The sequence below is a fragment of the Ambystoma mexicanum genome, chromosome 11 (genome assembly GCF_040938575.1).
Source record: "Ambystoma mexicanum isolate Mex_15411 chromosome 11, UKY_AmexF1_1, whole genome shotgun sequence".
Taxonomy (NCBI): Eukaryota; Metazoa; Chordata; class Amphibia; order Caudata; family Ambystomatidae; genus Ambystoma; species Ambystoma mexicanum.
In genome coordinates, this window is record NC_090934.1 from 827,358,613 (window position 1) to 827,373,478 (window position 14,866).

The 14,866-nt window shown below is 42.1% G+C and overlaps 1 protein-coding gene across 1 annotated transcript in view; it reads left to right on the forward strand.

The window, feature by feature from the left end:
• NCR3LG1 (natural killer cell cytotoxicity receptor 3 ligand 1) overlaps nt 1–14,866 on the forward strand; it is a 722,742-nt gene that overhangs the window by 535,007 nt on the left and 172,869 nt on the right. Inside the window, exon 8 of the mRNA XM_069623776.1 lies at nt 2,576–2,884. Coding sequence (XP_069479877.1) covers nt 2,576–2,884 — 309 coding nt within the window. The remainder of the gene's footprint in view (nt 1–2,575; nt 2,885–14,866) is intronic.

Below are 14,866 nucleotides of genomic sequence, written 5' to 3' on the forward strand. Positions count from 1 at the left end.
GGGTCTTTCCTTTTAGTTTATTTTAGCACATCTATAGATGACTTAATCTACGATGTCTTTGTCCAGCTTTTAAATCAGAGTTAATCTTGACTGAAAAAGTGTTTGTGTTTAAGTTATACCAATCATCACTAACTGAGTTCACTAGCCAGAGGACTTGTGCCACTAGGCTACCCCGACCCAGACGGTGCTAACCCCCCTAACCCCCCATGTTATGTGGTCTATGGGAGGCTCGTTATTTTAAGACTCTGGGGTTTAAGTATCCTCTATTTCCCCAATGGAAACCACTTTAGGGCTGTCCCCAGTCATGCTCAAGTGTGAAGACCCTCTAGCTATGTTGGTACTTCTGCAGCCTGCAGGAGGGCTGCATGGCTGGGCACACTCTTGCACTGATCTACAGCTTGTCGATGGCATCTATTGTGCATGATGGGGTCACTCAATGCCATCCCCACTGGCGTCTCCAGCAACTCCCACTGTGAGAGCATAGGATTTTCAGTAGAAGGTGCCTCTGCAGCCTTTTTGCCGTCTAGAAAAAGCACCCGCTGGTGGGTGCCAGGCTTAATGCACCAATGGGTTCCCCTTGCAAAGGAGAGGGATCAGGGAGAATTCCTGGTGGCTCAGGCTCGAGCTGGTTCCTATGGGATGCTGCTGGCACCAGGGCAATGACACAGTCCCTCGGCACAGTCAGGTCCTTTTCTATGTTCTTACAAATGGGACCCCATATATTTCAGTAGGAACACAACTCTGTTGTGTCTGGTCTTAACGCCAACCCTTTTCTGTATGTCTAGAAAAATATGCCAATATGACATACAAACTCGCTGATTACGTTACATTTAAATTGGATCTGTCAAGAGTGAACTCTGACACAAAGGATGAGTTTGTGAGCACCCTTGCAATGGGCCCGGGCAAGAGGAGTGGCTTGCACTGGGACCAGCTGATTTGGATACAGAGTGATAGCACTTTACAGAAATGGATCATTGAAAGTGACCACACACCTTTTTACCATCACACCCTGGGTGTGTAAGGTGCATATAGTTCTTAGATGTATTTGATATACAGTACATGGGCCGAATAGGAATTCAAGTTACTTGTAATGTGATGTGTGATTAACTGCATTACCCCACCAGGCCCATCTTTCTTGATTGACCCACTTTACTCTTTTTGCGCCCCATTCTACCTCCTCCCTCCCTTATGCGCTCTGTAACGACTTGTAGTGATTGTGCACTTTACAAAACACCATGTATATAAAAGACATTAAAAAAAGACTATTTACATTTCAATTGTAATTCCAGAGGTGACAATTATAAAGGTATCCTGTTGTGGCACACTGAATTCCATGATGTTCCTGATTCCTGATCACCTCTCACCTCACCCCTTAGCCTGTAATTATGCCTGTTAGAAAATGTACATTGTATCATGACATGTAACTGTACTCTAACCCACAAACTATATGTATGTATGATATGTAACTGTAACTAAGTTCTGTACAAGTAACAGCGTCGCGATGGCCAAGGGCTGCCTGAGCGCTATACAAATGTAAACAATAAATAAATAATGTAACTACTGTGCACTACCTACACGATAGATCAGAACCTTCTTTCCACTCCTTTAAACGCAAAACCAAGGTGTGGTTAACGGAACCCGTCAGCCCTCTGACTGACTGAGATTCCCTATGTCTATGCACATGCCACCCCACTGTTGCTATCCTGCATTTTGGACATACTTTGTAAACACGCTGTACAATCCTGATTCATCTTTGTATACTTTTTCGTCTCCTCCAGGCACTGTTTACCTTTTACCTGTGCTACTGTATATTGTACTTTATCCTTTATGTGTATCATTATGTATTATACTGTAATTCTTCTGTAATTCTTACGTCATTGTAACCTTAAATAAAGCGCCCAGATGCCCTTGGGCCCGGCGCGCTATACAAATAAAGAAATACAAATACAAGCAAAATCTGGCAGCCAGACTAGCCTCTGGCTCCCCCTATGGTGCCCATATCTCACTGGTGCTTTGCCGACTCCACTGGCTCCCTGTGGCACAGCGAGTTAAGTTTAAGTCACTGTGTATTGTTCATCGGGCAATCCATGGCTTAGCAGCGGAGCTCCTTCAATCCAAATTTGCCCGATATATTCCGGAACGTAATCTCCGCTCTTCTACAACCAACCTACATACGGTCCCCAGGTTTAACCGGGAAAGACTTGGCGGCAGAGCCTTTTCTATTGCCGCGGCCAAGCTCTGGAACACCCTTCCATCATCGCTAAAATCTTCTGCTAATCATCTGGCTTTCAGGAAAGCTTTGAAAACCACTCTGTTCTAGCTTTCTAGCTTTCTGCTTATATATATATTTTTTCCTTAAGTCGCAGATTCCACACCAGCGCCATGATGCCTCTGGGCGACCGTGCGCTTTACAAATGTATATAACATAACATAACAAGGTGTTTTCTTTCTGTATACATTGCACAGTCCTGTTCAAGCTACTTTAACATCTGTAAACTGCGGATGTCCTTTAACGCAGTTGAAAGTGTCTACAACTTCGCATTTCAACTAATTTTTGGGCTTTACGTTTCCGCAGTTTGCCGTCCAAAAGGACTAGAAATTGTATGTGACCCGGTTGTCCCAGCGCAAGGAGTGCCAGTCACTTTATCGTGTATCGTGAAGGATTACTTCCCGAAAGAGTGCAAGGTGAAGTGGTTTAAAGAGTTTCAACCCATCCAGGCAGATGTACTGGAGTCCCCTGTGCTGTGTGAAGAAACAGATCTGTACAGAAGAGAAACTCACATCACATTTATTCCAACAAAGGACGACCACAACAAAGACTTCTCAGTGGAGGTGTTTCATTGCAGACGGCAGATAAGGGGGCTATATCACATGATTCTAAAAGGTAACTTTGTCGAGTTTTTTTCAAATTCAATTGTGCATTGTTTTTTTGTTGTTTATCCTGAGCGCAAAGATTACAGCTTCCTGCCATGAGTTGAGATTACATATTAGTGTTGTTTGTAACATTTACACCCTAATAATACACATCTAAAATGATAAGGATTTGTGGCATCTTTTGTGAACAGTTAGTCAAAAGTAGACCCGGACAAACGTTTTTAAAAAGTAATTTGTTACGTCCAGTGCTGGAAATGGAAACAATTTACTGGCTGAACCCTCTCCTCCTTGGAGGGGCGGGCTGTGGGGGCAGAGGGCAACACTGAGGGGCATGAGCTCAAGCCAGATTGCAACACAGTATCTCTTCATACAACCCAATCTTGGCGATTTGTATAAAAGCAAAGAGCATTATGGGAACATATGAATGTCTACAATTTTAAATTTAAATAATTTCTTATGGTGATTCAGTAAGAAACCCTTTTAAGCGAATAATGGAAGACTCTGCTGTTTTGCTTAATCACAATGCTCACCCTAACAAAGAGCTGTCTTTAAAATGCGGGACATATATACCAGTTTGGACAGTTAAGACATTATGGGCCTGATTCAGCGTTTAAAAGTGTGCATAGATCCCGCAAAGCCTGCATGCACAACACATATTCATGGAATTGTTCCTGCAAAGCAAGCCTATAGGCAAGCAGCAGCCAGAATATCCCCAACATGCCCCCCATCCCCGAAAAGCCCCAACAGCCGCAAATACCTATCTGTGTTCAGGCATGAACTCATGCACCCCTGTAATCCTGCATAGGATCCCACACAACCAAGCCACGTGGGGGCTGGGGGGGGGGGGTCCCTCGTAACTATTCCAAGCACCGTGTCAACATACATAACATGTAGAGTTGTCATTTCACAGTAAATATGCAAACCTTCATGCACCCCCACTCACGCATAACTTCATACATGCACCCCTAAATCCAACATGCAGTCCTACCTCTGCGCAGTGATTCCTATGCAAGTGTATGTACGTCTGCTATCGGGTGGTTACATTGAGTTCTTTGCATGGGCATTTCAACATGAGTTGTGTGGTCAGATCCATGAATATGATGTTACCTGCGCAGTTAAGGGCATGCGATTGCCTCGCAGAGGCTGTTTATCTGAACACCCACAGTTTTCCTTGCTCTTCCTCATTCTGCATGTTCCGCCCCCACCTCTGGTCTATGCTCAGGCAATGCCCATGCAGGTCGCGCAATGCGATCTACTGCACGCAGGGACGCGCCAGACCTGTGCAAAACTGCTGCTGAGTACTGCTTTTCCCCACGCAGTTGATTCCATGAATCAGGGCGTGTGGATCTGTATTCAGTCTCATGTGCTGAGTCTTCCAAAAAGCGCTTGTTACTAGTGAGTGCGGTAACACTGCCTCAAAGCAGATCTGGTAGTGTTCTGGCTATCCCCTGGACATGGGGATAGGGCAGCGTTCAATGAGCAGACTGCTATGATAAGATCTATATTTTCATTGTTTATCTTTTCGGAAGACTAGTCAGTGCTCTGTGCCAAGTCTTCTTAAAGCAGGTCTGCGTGTTGAAGAGCAGGATCTGGGAGTGTCCAGTGTTTGCACCTGGGCCTGGGGGACAGAGCAGAGCTCCGGGAAGGCGTATTTCTGCCAGAGCGCCATTCAGTCTTCACCATCGTCATCATAAAACATATTCGGCACAAGCCACAAAAGTGCAAAACATTTAAAACAACATTATACACACACCCATCATTTTCTCTCACCCATCAACCTCTGAAAAGTGCTCCGTTATGCATCTGTACTGTTGTATATCTCTGCAAAGCACTTCAATATGTATCTGTATTGTTGTATACCTCTGTAAAGCGCTCTGTTGCTTCTCAAAGCAAGGTACGCGCTCAATAAATACAATAATAATAACAATAAGAATAATTAATGCATAAATACATTAATAAAATACAGGGAAATATTATTGGCACATCATCTATATATATTAAAGTAAAAATGTGTTTGTGGCGGGATTTGTGGCAAAGCTTTGTTCCTCATACAGTTCCACACTGTTTCACCAATCTGCACCGAATTTTGCATAGCTGCCTATTAGGACCCTCCAGACATTACTGGCTACATGACATTTGGACACCCCACCCCGTGCCCCGGATTTGAGCGCAGGTCAAAATTTGTTTGTGGGTTTGTGATTTGGCAAAGCGTTCTTCCTTATACAATTCCACACTGTTTCACCAATCTGCACCAGATTCTGCATAGTTACCTGTTAGCACCCTGCGGACATTACTAGCTACATGACATTTGGACATCCCACCCCTTTTCCCGGACTTCAGCAGCAAAAGTAAACATTTGTTTGTGGGTTTGTGTCTTGGCGAAGCGTTGTTCCTTGTACAATTCCACAACGTTTCACCACTCTGCATCATATTTTACATATTACCGTTTAAGACCGTCTGGACATTACTGGCTACATGACATTTGGACACCCCACCCTGTTCCCTGGACTTCAGTATGTGTCAAAATGTGTTTGTGGGTTTGTGGCTTGGTGAAGCAATGGTCCTTACACAATTCCACATCTTTCCACCAATCTGCACAAAATGTTGCGTAGTTACCAGTTAGGACCCTCCAGACATTGCTGGCTACATGACATTTGGACACACCACCCCGTGCCCTGAATTCAACAAAACTCAAGGTTTTTTGTGGGTTTGCAGCTTGGCAAAGTACTGTTACTTATACTTCCACACCGTTTCACCAATCTGCACCACATTTTACTTAGTTGCCTATTAGGACACCCCGGGCATTACTACATTACCAGGTACATAACATTTGTACACCCCACCCCATTCACCAGATTTCAGCACCTTCACACATGAGACGGTTGCCTGAAATCAATGTTGTCGTAGAAGGACCGGTCCTGACATGAGAAACAAAACTCGAGGTTCAGGCACTAGGATCAGATTCAGGATATGCTTCCGGGCACTTTAACTGAGTACAAATCAATTGATATGATGGTGGATGGTGACAAAGCCGTAAACCATCCAACAGAATTCCTCAACTCACTCGACTTCCCGGGAATGCCACCACATCACCTTCAACTGAAAGTTGTGTCACCCATTATTCTGCTGTGCAATCTCGACTCGCCTAGGATGTGTAATGGCACAAGGATATGCTTTAAAATATTGTTGCCAAATGTAATTGAAGCGACAGTGTTCAATGAGAAGGAAAAAAAAATGTGTTCATAAATAAGCCTTACAATGAACATGTAATTTAGTAATATTGAAATTTAGGTACATAGTTTTTGGCACCACCGGCATCATGTCACCTATCATGATGTTCAGAAATCTCCATGTTGTTCTCACGTACAGATATACGGTTCAGAATTAGTTTTTAAGAAGAACAATAAATAGTGTTGTGGAGTGTTCCTGAGAAAACATTTTTAGAATGAGAAATAATCGAAAAATGTAGTGAGTTTTTCTTTTCACCTTTCTTATGGAGCATTTCTGAAAAGCGTGAAGATACTTTAAGGTATTTCTAACAAATAGTACCTATAAGAAAATAAAATCCCCAGAAAAGCTGGGAATATCAGCTAGTACCATATATGGTACTAGCTGAAGCTCTGCTATCAATTTAGAGCACACAGAATATCGATGTATCCACAGTATGCATCAAATGGTTGGAAGAAGTAGCTTATCTCTTCCAATTTGCTAATCTTGTTGTTTCACTTTGGACCTTCTGCTACGCACCATCATACTTAGTCCTGTATTCAGTTTGAGACACAAATAAAGACTGCTACACTATTTCACAATTATACTCTTTTCATATGCAATCTCATTAGCTTGTATGAATTACTTTGGTTACATACATTTGTTGTACATAAACACCAACTCACATGAAAACAGTTATTTTAAGACAAAACTGCAGATCAATTATTTAGAGCTTTCTACAGAAATGGTTATGGCCATTGTTTCTCACATGTTTAAAGCACCTTCCTGGTGTCATATCAGAAACTCTTTTTTTCTATGTCTAACAAGCTTGGGGACATCCCTTTAAAAATTAAAACAAAATGCTGACAACCTATGAAAGCCTTCCTTCCTTTTCAGGAAGCACCAAATTATTTTCAGAGTACAGAGTAACATTTGTTTTGAATTTAAGTCCCGTTCACAGAAGCAGAACAAAACTTTGCATTCACATGCCACATTTTAAAAAAGTTAGCAATTATGAAGTTATTTAGTGGCGCTTTCAGAGGTGAAGAGGAACGTGCAAGGTTCTACTGAATAATTTAGCACCCTAGTCCATTTGAACATGCTCTTTTTTTTCTTTGTGCAACAGGGCTGAGGTGATTCCTTTAAAACACAAAAATAATGAAGACAGACTTGATGAAGTCTTACTTCCCTTTTAGAGCTAAATCACATTTATTTGTAATTTGGCTTTGAGGCATCACAATAGAAAAATGCATCTTCAGCATATTTGAGCCAAATATTAAAAGTTGTTAACCAACACTTCTAACATTATTTTGAGCCTCCTCGATCTTGCATGCCTTTCCCCATTGCCATTTGAGCATGCTCTGGTATACTTACCCGATTCTCTTCCCCTTCTGATGCAGTGTGTACTTTTGGATAATTGAGGGGAAGCTTGGGGTGGGAGGAAACACAAGATACAAAGGGAAACGCAATCACAAGGCACAGGGGAAGGAAAGAACAGACTTAACGAGAGGGAAAGTCAGAGTACTGAGGACAATGCTGTTCATCAGGATCTTTTTTATTTTAAAAAATAAATAAATCAGGATCTTGCCCTGTATATTTACTTAAACACACTAAATTCAAGTGACAGATCCCGAATGACAGAGTTAAAGGACCAATCGCAGGTGCTATCCTCACCCTGGGCTGGTTTTATTTTGAGTTATTTCTTTTCATCATCCCTTCTAATAAATATAGTGCATAATGCACTTCATAGATGTGTGAGAGAACTTTCTGGTATTTGGCCTAACGTGGGTCACTTTCCAGAATGTTGGGGGGGGGGGTGCAAATGTTACCAACACAGACTGTATTGTAGGGGAGGCATGGTATCACAAGTATGACACTGACACAATAGGTACAATTTGTAAAACCTTTATTGAAGATTCTGGGGTTGGAAAAACTCCTACTTTGCCATCTAACTAAGATGGGAGTAGTCTCAACCATCAAATGATAAACAAAACAGTCCTAGTGGAGTCTGTCAAATCAAAATGGCCTATCCTAACAAAACCTAATGCCTGCCCTATCTCTTGTACAAAAAAGTTTATAAAGGAGAAATGTATGCAAAGGAAAAATCAGTGTTCAAAAGACTAAATGTGGTTGAATCAGCTCTCCTGTCCACGTTAGACCATGCAGAGTATGCTGGTCCCTGTAGGCAGGATGATCCACGTTAAAGTCTCTCTTTCCAGAGTTCCAAATAATGTTTCAACAAAAAGTTAATGTAGGTCACCCCGCTGTCGGACTCAGACCTCTTCGAAACAAAGTTCAAGTGGGTCCCCCTCTGTCAGGCTCAGACCTTTCACAACAAAGTTCACATAAACCCTTCCACAAGCTTATTACGCTTCGTGCCTCCCTCAGTCGGGCTCAGACCACTTTCGGATGATTCAAAGACTTTCGAATGTGAGTGGCTATCTTCACCAACCTATGCAGGACCACTTTGACTCAAAGTTCCAGGTTCAACTTTCACTCTCCACTTCTCTAGGAGTTAATTTTGCTTACTTCGCTTTTGCAGTTCATTCACTTTATCGTTACAAACAATGCACCTTTCACTGAGACTTTCGGGTGGACCACTTTCTTTCACCAGCTGATGTAACATGCCTCATCCTCATCAGTTCAATGAATCTTCTGGGATTCAGCATTTCTTAGCTTGTCTGTTCTATCTGAAAATGTCAGATAAACCTACAGTAATAACCAATCAATACTAGGAAAGCCCTGAGGTCTCTCTTGGTCTTGGGTGTGGAGGCATCTAGGACAGCTTTCACTTTTTCTTGCTGGGGCTGTACACTGCCATGCCCTACAAAGAAGCCTAGGTATTTCTCAGCCGATTGAGCCAGCTTACATTTGAATTGATTGGCAGTTAAGTGCGCCGCTCTGAGGGTTCTCATAATAGTAGAAAGACAAAAAAGATGGTCTTCCCAAGTTTTACTATTAATGGCTGTCGTCAATATAGGCCACACATAAATCGGAGTATGGCTGCAATATCCTGTCCAAAAATCATTGGAAGGTGGCTGGGTCCCCATGCAGTCCAAAAGGAAGGACTTTGAATTTGAATAGTTCCATTGGTGTAGAGAAAGCTGTCTTTTCCTTATCAGATCCATGTACTGGGAACTGCCAATATCCCTTTGTTAGATCTAGGGTTGACAGGAATGTGCAATTTCCAGGTTTATCTATTAACTCATCGATGCATGGCCTAGGATAGGCATCAAAGGTAGAGATGGCGTTAACCTGCCTGAAGTCTATGCAAAACCTCAGAGAATGATGAGGTTTAGTTACCAACACAATAGAGGAAGACCATGGACTCGTAGCAGGCTCGATCGATAATGTTTGCCTTCAGCATTTTTTTAACTTCCACAATTTCGATTTGTTTTCATGCCTCTGGGAGTCTATATGGTTTCAAATGGACCACTTTTCCCTTTGGAGTTCTGATATAATAATAAGTACCATCTACCCTCCCTGGTTTCTCGCAGAATATATCAGGGAATTCCATAATAAGGTAGTTCAATTCTTTGTGTTTTTGTTTAGATAGTTCTTGGGAAATAACTTGAGAGTTGTCTATCTGCTTGGGTACCAAACAAGACAATATAGAAGAGGTAGTGGCGGAAGGATTTTCTTTCCACTCCTTTAGGAGATTTACATGATAGAGGTGGGTATTTTGTTTTCTATCAGGTTGTGCTATTTTATAGGTATAGATTCCTATTTGCTTTAGCATCTCATAGGGCCCATACCACTTTGAGACATGTTTATTTTCAGAAGTAGGTAAGAAGTCTAATACTTTCTGTCCTACTGAAAAAGTTCCTGAATTCACCTTCTTGTCATAGGTGGACTTCTGTTGGGCTTGAGCTTTCTCCATGTGAGTATGGGCTAGACTCCGGACGAGTTTCATGTGCTCTCGCAATTACGTAGCTGTCTGTGAGAGGGGAATAGGTGCATTTTCTCTTTCTTCCCAGGTCTCCTGGAGCATGTCTAAGACATCTCTTGGTTCTCTACCGTACAGTAACTTAAAAGGAGAGAATCCGGTGGATGCCTGAGGGGTCTTTCTTGCTGCAAAGAGGGCCCATGGGACCATGCTTTCCCAGTCCTTCCAATCCTCATCTACCAATGTTCTCAAAATCATTTTGAAGGGTTTTGTTAAATCTCTTTACCAATCCATACATTTGTGGGTGGTAAACTGAGTTTATTAAGGTGGTAATGTGTAGTAATTCCTTGACTTCACCCATAAGTTTACTCATGAAATTGGATCCCTGATCTGTCTGAATTTCCTTGCCGAAACCAACCCTAGAAAAGAATGGTAGTAGGTGTTTTAAATTTGCTCTGTTGTGTTGTTCCTCATGGCAAAAGGCTTCTGGGTAACGGGTAGCATAATCAAAGATTACGAGAACATATTTATTACCCAGTCCTGAAGTTTCCAACTGTCCAATGATATCCATCCCAATTCGGGAGAAAGGGACTTCTATTATCGGTTATGGGTTTAGAGGGACAGCTAAGGAAATATGTGAGCTAGTTTTCTGGCATATTTCAAATGTTTGAATGAAGTTCTTTATTTCAGCATGAATACCTACCCGTAGAATTTCAAACTGATGTGAGCTTGGGTTTTAGACTGTCGTAAATGTCCCCCTGTCAAATGAGAGTCTGCAATCTCAAGCACAATCTTGCAATGGGTTTTGGGTATTACCAACTAAGTTTTACTCAGGCCTTCTCTGGAGGTTTCCCTTCTATATAGTAATCTCTGTTTCAGGAAGAGTCCTTCTCCCCCAGGAATCACTGTAAGAAAGTCTCTGCGAGTGCTGGATCATTTCGCTGAGCAAAGGCCAGATTGGGAAGGATGCTAGGTTCTTCTTCCCTTTTTGCCTGAGTGATACATGTCTCATCGGCCTCTCCAAAGCCTAAGCTACCTCTCTGTTTCCTCTTGTTCACTTTCTTTCTTAAAACAGGGAAATAGAGTCTTCTCAAGAATTCCTCGTGCAATTTTGTCCCCACAGTGTATTTCAAACTGAGTTTTGCCATGGTTCTGTAAGATAACCTTTATGTCTACCCAAACGTCTGGATCTATAACACTTGCTAGGACATCAAGGCCAAACTTCCAGCCCAGGCCAGATTTTGGGGCCAATCCTACATAACAACCTGCAGGGGGTATTAGGACTAAGTCCATGGACTCCAGTGTGTACTTTTGGATAATTGAGGGGAAGCTTGGGGTGGGAGGAAACACAAGATACAAAGGGAAACGCAATCACAAGGCACAGGGGAAGGAAAGAACAGACTTAACGAGAGGGAAAGTCAGAGTACTGAGGACAATGCTGTTCATCAGGATCTTTTTTATTTTAAAAAATAAATAAATCAGGATCTTGCCCTGTATATTTACTTAAACACACTAAATTCAAGTGACAGATCCCGAATGACAGAGTTAAAGGACCAATCGCAGGTGCTATCCTCACCCTGGGCTGGTTTTATTTTGAGTTATTTCTTTTCATCATCCCTTCTAATAAATATAGTGCATAATGCACTTCATAGATGTGTGAGAGAACTTTCTGGTATTTGGCCTAACGTGGGTCACTTTCCAGAATGTTGGGGGGGGTGCAAATGTTACCAACACAGACTGTATTGTAGGGGAGGCATGGTATCACAAGTATGACACTGACACAATAGGTACAATTTGTAAAACCTTTATTGAAGATTCTGGGGTTGGAAAAACTCCTACTTTGCCATCTAACTAAGATGGGAGTAGTCTCAACCATCAAATGATAAACAAAACAGTCCTAGTGGAGTCTGTCAAATCAAAATGGCCTATCCTAACAAAACCTAATGCCTGCCCTATCTCTTGTACAAAAAAGTTTATAAAGGAGAAATGTATGCAAAGGAAAAATCAGTGTTCAAAAGACTAAATGTGGTTGAATCAGCTCTCCTGTCCACGTTAGACCATGCAGAGTATGCTGGTCCCTGTAGGCAGGATGATCCACGTTAAAGTCTCTCTTTCCAGAGTTCCAAATAATGTTTCAACAAAAAGTTAATGTAGGTCACCCCGCTGTCGGACTCAGACCTCTTCGAAACAAAGTTCAAGTGGATCCCCCTCTGTCAGGCTCAGACCTTTCACAACAAAGTTCACATAAACCCTTCCACAAGCTTATTACGCTTCGTGCCTCCCTCAGTCGGGCTCAGACCACTTTCGGATGATTCAAAGACTTTCGAATGTGAGTGGCTATCTTCACCAACCTATGCAGGACCACTTTGACTCAAAGTTCCAGGTTCAACTTTCACTCTCCACTTCTCTAGGAGTTAATTTTGCTTACTTCGCTTTTGCAGTTCATTCACTTTATCGTTACAAACAATGCACCTTTCACTGAGACTTTCGGGTGGACCACTTTCTTTCACCAGCTGATGTAACATGCCTCATCCTCATCAGTTCAATGAATCTTCTGGGATTCAGCATTTCTTAGCTTGTCTGTTAATCTGGCTGTTCTATCTGAAAATGTCAGATAAACCTACAGTAATAACCAATCAATACTAGGAAAGCCCTGAGGTCTCTCTTGGTCTTGGGTGTGGAGGCATCTAGGACAGCTTTCACTTTTTCTTGCTGGGGCTGTACACTGCCATGCCCTACAAAGAAGCCTAGGTATTTCTCAGCCGATTGAGCCAGTTTACATTTGAATTTATTGGCAGTTAAGTGCGCCGCTCTGAGGGTTCTCATAATAGTAGAAAGACAAAAAAGATGGTCTTCCCAAGTTTTACTATTAATGGCTGTCGTCAATATAGGCCACACATAAATCGGAGTATGGCTGCAATATCCTGTCCAAAAATCATTGGAAGGTGGCTGGGTCCCCATGCAGTCCAAAAGGAAGGACTTTGAATTTGAATAGTTCCATTGGTGTAGAGAAAGCTGTCTTTTCCTTATCAGATCCATGTACTGGGAACTGCCAATATCCCTTTGTTAGATCTAGGGTTGACAGGAATGTGCAATTTCCAGGTTTATCTATTAACTCATCGATGCATGGCCTAGGATAGGCATCAAAGGTAGAGATGGCGTTAACCTGCCTGAAGTCTATGCAAAACCTCAGAGAATGATGAGGTTTAGTTACCAACACAATAGAGGAAGACCATGGACTCGTAGCAGGCTCGATCGATAATGTTTGCCTTCAGCATTTTTTTAACTTCCACAATTTCGATTTGTTTTCATGCCTCTGGGAGTCTATATGGTTTCAAATGGACCACTTTTCCCTTTGGAGTTCTGATATAATAATAAGTACCATCTACCCTCCCTGGTTTCTCGCAGAATATATCAGGGAATTCCATAATAAGGTAGTTCAATTCTTTGTGTTTTTGTTTAGATAGTTCTTGGGAAATAACTTGAGAGTTGTCTATCTGCTTGGGTACCAAACAAGACAATATAGAAGAGGTAGTGGCGGAAGGATTTTCTTTCCACTCCTTTAGGAGATTTACATGGTAGAGGTGGGTATTTTGTTTTCTATCAGGTTGTGCTATTTTATAGGTATAGATTCCTATTTGCTTTAGCATCTCATAGGGCCCATACCACTTTGAGACATGTTTATTTTCAGAAGTAGGTAAGAAGTCTAATACTTTCTGTCCTACTGAAAAAGTTCCTGAATTCACCTTCTTGTCATAGGTGGACTTCTGTTGGGCTTGAGCTTTCTCCATGTGAGTATGGGCTAGACTCCGGACGAGTTTCATGTGCTCTCGCAATTACGTAGCTGTCTGTGAGAGGGGAATAGGTGCATTTTCTCTTTCTTCCCAGGTCTCCTGGAGCATGTCTAAGACATCTCTTGGTTCTCTACCGTACAGTAACTTAAAAGGAGAGAATCCGGTGGATGCCTGAGGGGTCTTTCTTGCTGCAAAGAGGGCCCATGGGACCATGCTTTCCCAGTCCTTCCAATCCTCATCTACCAATGTTCTCAAAATCATTTTGAAGGGTTTTGTTAAATCTCTTTACCAATCCATACATTTGTGGGTGGTAAACTGAGTTTATTAAGGTGGTAATGTGTAGTAATTCCTTGACTTCACCCATAAGTTTACTCATGAAATTGGATCCCTGATCTGTCTGAATTTCCTTGCCGAAACCAACCCTAGAAAAGAATGGTAGTAGGTGTTTTAAATTTGCTCTGTTGTGTTGTTCCTCATGGCAAAAGGCTTCTGGGTAACGGGTAGCATAATCAAAGATTACGAGAACATATTTATTACCCAGTCCTGAAGTTTCCAACTGTCCAATGATATCCATCCCAATTCGGGAGAAAGGGACTTCTATTATCGGTTATGGGTTTAGAGGGACAGCTAAGGAAATATGTGAGCTAGTTTTCTGGCATATTTCAAATGTTTGAATGAAGTTCTTTATTTCAGCATGAATACCTACCCGTAGAATTTCAAACTGATGTGAGCTTGGGTTTTAGACTGTCGTAAATGTCCCCCTGTCAAATGAGAGTCTGCAATCTCAAGCACAATCTTGCAATGGGTTTTGGGTATTACCAACTAAGTTTTACTCAGGCCTTCTCTGGAGGTTTCCCTTCTATATAGTAATCTCTGTTTCAGGAAGAGTCCTTCTCCCCCAGGAATCACTGTAAGAAAGTCTCTGCGAGTGCTGGATCATTTCGCTGAGCAAAGGCCAGATTGGGAAGGATGCTAGGTTCTTCTTCCCTTTTTGCCTGAGTGATACATGTCTCATCGGCCTCTCCAAAGCCTAAGCTACCTCTCTGTTTCCTCTTGTTCACTTTCTTTCTTAAAACAGGGAAATAGAGTCTTCTCAAGAATTCCT